At 28.0% G+C, this 12,156-nt stretch overlaps 1 protein-coding gene across 5 annotated transcripts in view; it reads right to left on the bottom strand.

Annotated features, from left to right (window-relative positions):
• Positions 1 to 9,169, bottom strand: part of LOC136072054 (uncharacterized) — a 35,337-nt gene extending 26,168 nt beyond the window's left edge. For 2 of the 5 annotated variants that reach the window (XM_065820115.1, XM_065820111.1), the window contains exons 1-3: positions 8,977 to 9,169; positions 7,301 to 7,351; positions 2,138 to 2,177 (exon numbers count right to left, since the gene is read on the bottom strand). In XM_065820115.1, the coding sequence (XP_065676187.1) occupies positions 2,138 to 2,177; positions 7,301 to 7,351; positions 8,977 to 9,033 (148 nt within the window). In that variant the 5' untranslated portion in view covers positions 9,034 to 9,169. The remainder of the gene's footprint in view (positions 1 to 2,137; positions 2,178 to 7,300; positions 7,352 to 8,976) is intronic. The other 3 variants (XM_065820112.1, XM_065820114.1, XM_065820113.1) reach the window with 3 other exon arrangements.
• Positions 9,170 to 12,156: the final 2,987 nt, after the last annotated feature.

Raw genomic sequence — 12,156 nt, 5'->3', positions numbered from 1 at the left:
CTCTTAAACAAAGAATAGTCGAGCAAAGTATTTCAAAAAATAATTTCGAGCTTATCCACTTATTATTTTATCTTATCATTACGATCAAATACTGTTCATTTTGTTTCTCATCTAGTTTCTGTGTAAGTTATGAAAAACTTAAAACATACCTTACCTATTCTTCGGTTTTTACCCAAAACTAATGGTGTCATACTGACATGTTTATCTTCACGAACTTGTTCACCATTTCCCCTTTTTTTTTATTTTCGTATTTTTGAATACGCTGCATTATCTAGATTTTGTTAATCATGGAATCAACATGCGTAAGTCTTACGTCATAGATCATCGAAATATAAATCAATTTTTTTTTAATTAAAAATTTTTTATTTTCAAAAATGAATGATCTCAATATATAGAATTATTTTAAAATATTAAAATATTTAGATGAAAACGACTTATCAAGTGCTGCATTTCGAAATCAATTTAAAACCTGGGTTATTTGGAAAGATCAAAAAAATAATTTCACTCTTTAATTGTATTGTAAGAGTTAAAACTTGATTAAAAATGTAGCCTAAAATTCTATAAAAAATCAACTCTTTTTGTGATTGAAATTTACAATGAAACAAGTTATCTTAGCTTGTATTTCTTATTATTATTTAATTTTATTTAACACCCAATGTAATTTACAAGGTAAAAAGAAAAATTTCCGGTGATTTTTACTTCAGAATTTTTTCTTAAAGAATATTTTCAAAAATTCCTCTTTGCTCTTTTGCATTCCAGCACTCTATTGCATATTTCGATGCTTGTTCAACATCGGAGGGAATTTCACTTTTTAAGGTGCAATTTTTACCTTCTTTTTATTTTGAATCAAATTCTTAAAATCTAACAACTGAAAACGGCATAGCTGAAAACATCATCAATAAACGAATGTTGAAACAAAGGGCATTCCAGCTGTGAACAGATAATGTCTGCAGTTGATCTATTGTTCAGAAGATGAAGGAACAAGTATAATTTAATTTGTCTAATACTTTCCGAAATTTCCTGGATTCCAAATAAAGTACCGGCATAGGTCCTACTGTGTTTTGAAACATTCAAAAACGACTTCCTTCCAATTATATCTAGCTTTTTCATCGATCCTTGTCTTACTCCTTGTCTTAGAAGAAAATAGTTTGATTTACAACCTTGATATAAGATTGCTGCGCTACTGTTGAGTAGTAATTTTTATCAAAACATAATTTATCAAATAGGATATCCCAATTACAGCTATCAAAAGCTTTTTCTGCATCTAAAGAGCATAAGTACGCAGGGGAATTGTTGCTGTTGTATTGTTTAATTGTTTCACTTATTAGAAATTCTGCATTAACGTTGATTAGTTAGTATTGAATCCAAATTGTAGAGGGGATGCTGAGGGGGTGAGTATCTCTATTATCTGGATAAATAATTAAAATTAGGTATTCTAGAACTTTTGTAAAGATTGGTATAATGCTGATACCACGATAGTTGCTTGGGCTATCTAAAGACTGGGTTATTCGTTCAAGAAGTTTAGAAAAGACAGGAAGGATTTAGATAACTTCAAAATGAGACCATTTTCAAAGTCTAGATAGCAACTCTTTTTGCACCACAATATTCCAAAACTTCTGAAATTCCTTATATAATTGATTACTGCAAATAAAATTACATTGAGTTTGTTTAGAAATTTGTATTTTATACCTAGGTTTACCTATAGTTCTTCATTGCTCTGTAGGACAATGATTTTTTGATTTGATTTACACAGTCTCTCACATGTCTTAAAAACGAGGTTATTGTCTTAAAGTTCCGGCATTCCGGCCTGAAATATTTTAGTTTTAGGCCTATGTAAATATGACTTTTAGGTCATTCTGGTCGGAACCGGAATGACCTAAAAGTCACAGACTTCGGCCGGAATTCTGGAATTCTAACACTTTCTAATATTTATATATACAAATATTTTAAACATGTAAGGTCTCATTTAAACAAAATAGAGAATAACATAAATAAATCAAATAGATTTTACTCTACTTTTTAAAAACCACTTTTTTATGCATCCGCCTTTTACTCATAAGTTATTATATGTTTATTCTTAAAAGTTTAGAATTTATCAGCCTTAGAAAAAAGCAAACAAAATACAAACTCTGCTTACCAATTGATAACAAACTCAGGCTACTTATGCTGTAATCAGACTAACAACAAGAAGAAAAAAATATCTTTATAAAATCTGTTAATAAAATTAGCAAAAATCTTATAAAAACAATTTTATAAATAATAAAACTTTGTAGTTCTAATATACTAAAATACTTGTACTAAAATACGTTTAGTGTTACTTTTCGTGACGTTAGAATAATAGGGTTCTATTTCCATTTTTAACGTTGAGAGAACTCAACTTTGGATTTTTAATTATTTAATTATTTTACAGCTGTTGTTGTTTATATTGATAAAATTTATGTTTTTTTGTGTTATTTATGCTTTATGATTAATCTTACATTATCAATTTTATAATTTTTAAAATTGCTTGTTTACAAATTAATTGTTAATTCCAACTTCATCAAATAAGTTTGAAATTAACAATGAAAAATACAAACATACGTTTTCAAATATTATATAAATAATAATAATAAAATTAATATACTAAAATTATATAATTTTGAACACAAAAATAATATTATAAATAAAAACAGAAAACTAAATTTTTTTACCATAAAATTGGGAAATAGAACCTTATAATTCTAATCTACCGGATATGCTGTTTTGTCTTATACCAATTTATATTACTTAATAAATAATAATGTGTGTTCTTAGCAATCAATGTAAAAAATTTGTTATTTTGATCTTTTAATTTAACGAATTTAACAAACTTTTACTTTTAATTTAAAAAATTTAAGAGACTATAACAAATTTTGTTAAATTTTTTCAACGTTACAAAAGGAAGATAGAACCCTATTATCTTAACGTCACGTTTAATAAAAAGTTAATTATTTTTGACTATACCTTATTAAAAAAAAAACATTTTTAAATTAAAAATAAAAAACATTCATCTTTTTAAATAGTTTTTCTGATACTAATTTTTTTATATATTGTCAGCTCGGAACACAAGTGTCGTATCAAAAATTCATTAAAATTGTATGTAAATATGTAATTATCTATAGGTAATTACATATTTACATTTAGAATAATATACCAAGAACACAAAGTATAAAACTTGGCATATATAAGTATTGAAACAACACTTTCAAAAAACATCGCAGTGATGTTTAAGGCTAAACCCTTTCTAAATATAACATCCCTGGAAAAATTATATTTTGTCTTTGTTCACAGTTATTTGTCTTACTATAATATTCTGTGGGCTAGAATTACAAGGACAGATCCATAGGGGGGCAATGGGGCAATTTCCCCCCTCCCTCCTTAAATATCTTGAAAAGAAGGGGTTCATTTTAGTATGAGTAGTATGAAGAGTTACTCATGGTTTTTGTAATGTGTTAAAATTGTTATTATCCAAATATAGTAGCTAATGCTAGTTACGCGGATCCCCGACGAAATCATTTTTGATCTATGTAACTATGAAATTACGTCATATTGATATCTCAACAGTACAAATTTTTTTGCACCACATCTCTTTATCAAAATTTCTTATCACTTTTAAACAGCCTCCCTAATTTACTTCCATTTTTAAACAACATGCTTTGTTAAATATATAAATTTACCAAAAAAAATTATTTCAAAAAATCTAAGGAGGAGAAGGAGCATTTTGATTTGAAATAGCTGCCGTGCAGAGCTCAGATGACATAAATATCATATTCTACTCTAACAAAATCTTGATTATTTTTTACTGATTGCACTCAAGTATGGCAATAGTATTGTATTATAAATGTTTTGGGGTTAACACATAGAATAACATTAGTTTCCTGTAATTAAGTTTCAAAGGTACTGTACAAAAAAAGCAATTAATAATTAAATGGTAACTTTTCCTGTTCATTATCACTTTATCTATTTATAACCTGACAAATGAAATATCAAATCTAACTTTTGTTAAAAGAAAAATATTATTTTGATGTCAATTTATCCATGACTTTCCAAATCTTGTTTGTATAAAGCATTGCAGTTTGGAGGAATGGAGTCAATACACGGTCACTACAAAAACACGGTCACTACAGAAATACGGTCACTACAGAAACACAGTCACAAACGGTCACCATACCCCACGCAAAAAGTTTTTAAATAGATAGTTAAATTTCAAAAACTAAAATTTATTTTTCTCAAAATCTTATTCCAAGAAAGGTCAGAAAATCTTGAATATAAAAAAGTTGTTTTTATGGTTAAAAAGAAGCTGTGGTTCTCTGCTAGCAAATTAGGTGGAAGGTTTAACACATTTGGTCCTAAATGTCCATAATTTCAACTTTCATAACATAATTTCAACATAATTTCAACATAAAATCAACTTGTTCCTCCGCGCAGCGGTCTTGTTCGTCAAGGTTCGCGTTTCGGAGTTATAGAGTTGAGAGAGGGTTATAACCACTATTAAGTACCTCCTCATCTGTAGTGGCTTTATCGGCCTTGAGAAGGTGAATAACAAAAAAAAAAAAAAAAAAAAAAAAATTGTTGGTTTTTAAGTCCATAAATTCTTTTTAACACAAAAAAATGTATATATAAAAAAAAAAAAATTTAAGCTTAATATTTTTTTAATAAAATATATTAAATTTAAGATAAAAAAGCATGTGTTATACATGCTTTTACATTTTTGTCAGCTGTTGTTGTGTTGTTGCTGTCATTTAAAGATATAAGTACGTTGTGTGAATAAAATTTGGTTAAAAATATTTAAAACAGAATATAAAAAAACAATAAACTATATAATAGATGAGCGAATCCAAACAATACGATAAAGAAGCACTAAAAAACATAAAAAATGTCATAAAAGTACAAAAGGAAACTATAAAACAACCGGTGATGTTCTAAGGATGAAAACTGAAAAATGTCATTTTTACATGATTTCTTTGTTTATTGATATTAGGTTTTTTCCACTTTGTTTATTGATTCCACATTCTTTCATTGAGTTTTTATTTTTATTTAAAAATTTTTAAAATTCATGCGAGGCATAATCCAAACATGAAAATCTATGGTTAAAGAAACTTAAACATGCGATTTTTTTTATTCTTGCAGTGTTGGGCTTTTTTATCTTTAAATGGCGACTGGTTTTTAGATATTTGCTTCTTTAATAGTGATCGGTTTATGGTTACAATTTTGCTATATTTAGCATTGTTGCATTATTATCATTTTGATAAAAGTACTTTTAGCTTATTAGCTTGCGAGTTATTGGAAGTTTTTCTAAACTGCACACATAAAGAGAAGCGTGTAATTGTTTTTATAGTGCTGTATTGTTTCACTCAATAGAAACTCTCCGTAAAGAGTAGAGCTGTCTTTTTTTTAAACAAGCTGGTGGGAATATTTATTATACTAGGACATATAAATAAGATTAGATACTCTAGAGGTTTAGTAAAAATAGGTAAAATACATTTTACATTCGTTGTTTATTTTTTTAACGACTTCTTTCCATCTTATATAATAATAATATATTAATAGATTCCAATAAACCTTTTGATACTTTCAACTGGAATCTGCTAAAAAATAGGCAACAAATTTAAAAAAAAAAAATCTAATTAAATAATAAATGTAAAATTCTTACACTTGTTTCATCAACATTCCATATTTGTAAAGCACTGAATTTGTATGCATACATAACCTCACCTAATTTATCATAAAATATTTTTACATTTCCAATTTTATTTTATGTTGTTCTTCCGAGGCTAGTTGCTTCAGATTTCCTAACAGATAATTCAAGATTTCCTTTCAAAAAGCTTGTCATACTTTCTTTACTAGCCATCTTATTTACAGTCCAAAATTGTGGCATTTTTATTGCGTACTTAACACCACACTCATAGGCAAGACAATGTACATCTTTTAAAGGATATCCATAAAATATGGATGCCATTTGCAGTAAATAATTTTTTAAGGAACTTTCTTGGTCTTAGAAAAATAATAGCCTGAGTTTTGAATAACCAATGGATAGGTTATCAACACAGTTTAGTTTTGTAATGCATAGTGTTAATGTCATTCTCTTCATTTTGAATTTTATAGCAGCTGCATTTACACTTATTTTCTTACAAATGAATTTATTTTTATACCAATGCTTGCTAATTCTTATTGCGCACTTATGCAAATGTTTACAAGTTCTTTTGACGCACTCATGCTAGTTCGCATTTATGCTGATTCGCACTTATGCCAATATCTGAAAATTCTTTCGGTGCACTTATGCCAGTTCGCATTTATGCTACTTCACATTTGTGCCAGCTTTTGCAACTGATTTACACTTATGCCAGTTCGCAATTATGCCAATTTGCACTTATGCCAACGTTTGCAAATTCTTTTGGTGCACCTATGCCAGTTCGCACATATGCCATCACCCATCAAAAAGACTAAAAGTTAAAATTTAATTTACTCGTTACTTATTTGTCTAGTTTTATAGTAATAACATAGTATACTTTGCATTAAATTTTTTTTTTATATAAACTACATAAAACTTATTTATATATAGATAGGTTTTATAAACTAATTCATTTACTATTGATACATAACTGTGGTATGTGTGTATTCAGAAAATATTACAAACACTCTATTATTTGTACACAAAGCGGTAATAAAACAAACACACGTCTCGCTGCAGATTGTATTTGTTGTTACAACTTTAATATATAAAGGCAAAACTTAAGGATTTAACATGCTAAAAGTTTTCAATTGTATTCACCTTTTTAGAAACAAATTGAATTGAATTTAATTTTTAGATCTTTTTTAACAATAATTAATTAAAAAGAATACTTATATTTCATGAACCTTAAAGTGTTTACGTAACGAAGTCGTTGTTCGTATTTGATTAAAAAAATTTTTTTTTACTTCTTCGGCCCGAAATCGAAAAATTCCCGTGATCTCACTCGATTGCCTTCCAAAAACCATTTATTGTGCATTTGTATTACCATTCTTAACACCTATCTTTTATCTATTAGATGTTTTATCATGCGATGCGTAGTTTTTGAGATATTTTAACTGCCCAATTTTCCCCTATGCTCAATTTGCCCCGCCCTACTCAATCACTCAATCAGTTAAAAACTATAAGTTGTATACTTTAATAATATTTTTAAATGTTAAAGTGAAGTAGAGTTCGAAAGAAGTTTATCGGTAACACCCAAAAAAAACTTATTAACAAGTTTGGTAATCCAATGCATGCTGGTAATAATAAACCCCGCAACAAACTCAATACCTGAATAATTTTTTTCTTTGGATCAATAAGTATAATCTTGGCAGAGGTCATCTATAAAACAAAAGCGCTTTAACTTACTGACTATCCTGAATGTCACAAAGAATTGACAGACAAATTAAATATAGTATCTGATGCAAGTGACTTTTTTTTAGAAAAAAAACCTAGATATAGAATATCTAGAACAAAACAATAAATAAAAACTGAAAATGTTTAATAGATAATAATAATAAAAACGGATCCACAATACCACTAACTTCAAACCTCAAATTAGTCAGTGCTCGTCGATGAGGTAAAATGTGCCTTCTACTTGCATCAGCCATTAATTTTGATATATGTATATGCAGTGAAAACATTCTTTAAATCCGAAATAAACTACACAAAACAAAACAAAAAAAGAGCCCTGATCAAACGATACAGATAAAATTAATCGCCAAGTTTTAAATTTCCAAAACAAAACTTAAAACTAAATGACCATGTCATTAACATTGATTGTAGTAATGAAAATTTTTTATTTACTATTTCGAAAAGGAAAACATTATAGTTCGAATGAAAGCTATAAAATTATTTTGTTATATCGCAGTCAAACTGATCGCAGTCAAACTGATCGCAGTCAAACTGATCGCAGTCAAACTAATCAAACTCGATTTAGTGCAGAGTTGTACTTTGACATATTTGCGTTTTGGATCACGCAAATGATGACTTTTCAACGGGATTGACAACTGAATAACAAGTTTACTAAAGTTGACAGTAGACTTAGTTAGATTAAATATATACAGATGATGCCATACATTTTATAATTTAGATATTAAATCGTATGTAAAATAAGCGTATACCGGATATGCATTACTGAAAATAGTTATTCGTAGTTGCATAGGATAAACCTTTTGATCAAAATTTTTATTTTATATGATGATTTTAGGTAAAGATTTATTTTTATATGTACCGTGCTTGGCATAAAATAACATTGGCAGAGAGCATCGTTGAATAAAATGCTAATTGTCAGATTTTTCAGAATATTGACGAATACTTATATATGCAAGTTTGTGTTTAATGCATATAAATGAAAACATATAAGTCTATATACAATAAGTTGTGTCGGTAAAAAGGTTGTGTCCATGGGAGCCCGTAGGATTTTTTGATGTTTCAGATAGGACACTTTCACACATTGTGTAAACTCTAAGCTTATATATGTTCATACCTGTGCCAAATGAGGAGACCTTGCAAAAAATTAGGATAGCGGAGGTTATCCTAACTTTTTGTATGGCCTTATACAACATACTTAAGTTTAGAGTTTGCACAATGCGTGAAAGAGTCTTATCTTAAACATCAAAAAATCCTACGGGCGCTCATGGTTGTGTCAGTAAAATTATACCGAAAAGTCAAATTTTGTAAAAGTTTTTTTTAAATTGTTTTTTTAAAACATTAAAAAATTATATAATCTATTTTACTGACAAACAGTTACAAACCCGCTCGTACCATACAATATTAAAAAGATTATAGCTTAAGTTACTATGTCTAACAATTTTTTGTCTCACTTGCATTTTTAGAACAAATATGATTTTTGGAAGAATGAATTAACCGTTAACATTATTTCCTTTAACCCTTAAAAATTTGCAGATTTCATAAAAAAATTTACACTAAAAAATATAGTAAAAAATAAATGAAAAATTTTATACTGAATTTGAACTGACTTCTAAATGTTCGACATCGATCATCTTGTTCGATAATTTCATCAAAAATGTTGAAAAAATCAAAACCCATTAACATTTAACAAAAGTATATCATTTTCGCAAGAATAAAATTCGAGTTCATTCGAAAATCTTTTAACAACAAAATTAAACTTTTACCGCTCAAAAATCACTTATTGTTTTCGAATTTGATATAAAAACGTTTACTAATATGTGAGATTGAATTCAAGTTTTTTTTGAAAATCTATAGTTTACTTTTTTTCAGATAATCTTAACAATAATTTGTAAAGATCTTTTGTTTGAAAGTATGGTTCATCGCGTGTTTTTCTCTGGCTTTGAATTGCAAAGGAGTCTTTATTTTTAAATTTATTAGAAAGTATAACTACATACTTTTTAACTTTAGACGTTTTTGTGTGTGTATAACTCCTTAATATAAAACAAAAATGCAAAATTTTATATATATGTATATATATATATATATATATATATATATATATATATATATATATATATATATATATATATATATATATAAAGCTAAATTATAAAAAAATAAAAAAATAAAAATAGTTAAGAACAGTTCTCAACTTGGTCATTATTTATTATTATCATTATTTATTATTTTCTTTATTTTATTACTTGGGAGGAGGAAGAAGGGGGGGGGGGCAACCTAAATTATACTTTTGTTTAACCAGTTAGTTATTCTTTATTAATTTTTTTAGAAACCTTCAAAAAAAATTACAGTTTTTTCTATTTTTTCGTGGTTGACCTTTTACTTCTATTTTTAACATTTTAAAGATATTAAAAAACTAGAAATCTTTGCAGCGTTTTTTGCGTGTAAAATTACGCAACTTTATGTTGAAAACTGTGCAATTTAAATTTTAATTATTGATCCAAAATTAATAACAAAGTATTTTCTATTGAAAGCGAATTTTTTTTTAAACGCAACGTTTTTTTTGTCTTATTTTTTTTTCAATGAAACATATTCATTTAAACTCAAAATGAATGAGTTGCATTTAAACAAAAATAAGACAAAAAATGTTGCGTTTAATTTAAACGCAAATTTTTAAACTTTAAAAAAAAATAGTTCAAAAATTCGCTTTCAATTGAAAAACTTTGTTATTAATTTAGATACCGATTAAAGTGAAAAATATTGCAACAAGAAGTAATCAACTAGTATATTAATTCTTTAGAAATTGACGAACTTTATCGTACAAAACTTTACGAACTTTATCGTACGAACTTTATCATACTTTATCATACTTTAACATACGTTGCCTTTACTCAGGGTTGATTTTGTACTTGTTTTTAATGAAGTCAACAATAAATTATCTGATGGAAATTTTCATTAAATAAGATTGGCTGCTCAGTAATCGTAGAAACAGTTCGTATATACGCATCAAAAAACTTGAATGATTGTATCATTCTTGCGAATACAGTTTTGCAGAAAATAAGAAATTATTATAAATTTCGAAAAAGACACGACAATTGAATAACTGATCTATTACGTTTTTAATCAATTTTTTGCAGTTGATAAAACTATAACAAATAACATTTATCTTTGGCGTCCGCGTGGCACTCGATGCAATCGGCTTCGGAAATATCGTCAATTACAAAAATTCCTCGTGGTAATATCTTTAAATATCCAAATCATAATAAAATCAAGGTTCAGGTAATTTATACATGTTTCTGGAATTGTGTCCCATTGTTAAAAATTTGAAAATATAATATAGTTGGAGCCAGTGACAGAAACAACTGAGACAGAGCGGGTTAGTAAAAAAAGAACTCTAAGCTTTATATTAGTCGTCCAAGATATATTTTATCTTAACTTGTTTAAAACTACAAGGCAGCCCATTTACTTACAGTCAATTTTTTTTTTAAGAAAATACTAGATTTAGAGGACTTTTTTTAGAAATTGGCGATTGAGCCCCTCCACTTCGAAACCTGTGTCGTCGGCCCTGGAAACCTTATCTTATTTGTATTATGTTTTTTTAAACGATATTTACTTTTCATTTGATATTTTTTGTAATAGTTGGTTTATTATTATTGTATTGTTAAACGGATCTTGGTAACAAGATCTTACCATCCTTCTCGAGTTTTCGTGATTTCATATATTATGTACAACGACATGTTACCAGAAAATATTGTTAAAAGAACGAAGGAAAAAAAAAGGTGTCAATGAATATATTGAAAAAGAGAAAGATCTATTAAATTCCAAAAACAATGTAAGCATGAGATGTTTATTTTAGGGATACAGTAGATCCACTCTGAAAACATCTACACAAAAAACGCTGTATTATAACTACAGAAGAATAAATTATTAATTTAAAGTTTCTGTTTGGAAAATCTTCACAACAATCCACAATCATCTGTGTGACTTTTTTTTTAGTTATTAAGGTTGCTTCAAAAAAAACTTTGGGTCTTATCACAAAACACCGTGGAAGAGCAGTTTAACTAAGAAGCTCATACCTCCTTTCTTACCAACCTCACTTATTTGGCCAGAGCCGATATCGAACCTCAGGCCTCTTGTTTCTGAGAAAGAACTCCGATCATTGCACCACCCCGGTAGGCACAGCGACGTGACAGCGACGTGAAAGGTGAATTTCACGTTATTTTGGCACGTGACATTTAGGTGACATTTTGGTCCCCATGAAATGACCAATTCGCGTGATTTATGGACGTGTTTTTCACGTTACTTTTGGCACGTAATACTTAAGTGATTTTTCGGTCCCCATGAACTGTCCAAAAGACGTGCTTTTTACGTTAATTTTGGCACGTAATATTTAAGCAAAAATTATGCTTTATAATTACGAAGTGTTTGGATTCGTGTAAAGAAAAAAAACTCATCGTAGAGGAAATATTTAATACGTATTAAATTACATGGTTTTATTAGTCAATATATTAGTTCTTGACATGAACATTTTGAATTTGTAATAAAAGCTGCACTTTTGTTAAAATATCCTCCTTATATCCAATAAGTAATAAGTACAAATCATGGATCTGCAACTTACGAAGAACACGCTTTAATCCGCAAAGAGCACACTTCAAACTTAATCTAACGAATCAGTCGATATATTCTCCCATAAAAGCGCGCTTCAAACATAATCTAACGAACCAGTTGATATTTTCTCTTATAAGAGCACGCATCAAACTTTATCTAATGAATCA

The sequence above is a fragment of the Hydra vulgaris genome, chromosome 15 (assembly GCF_038396675.1).
Source record: "Hydra vulgaris chromosome 15, alternate assembly HydraT2T_AEP".
Classification (NCBI taxonomy): domain Eukaryota; kingdom Metazoa; phylum Cnidaria; class Hydrozoa; order Anthoathecata; family Hydridae; genus Hydra; species Hydra vulgaris.
This window is presented reverse-complemented; position numbering and strand designations above follow the sequence as displayed.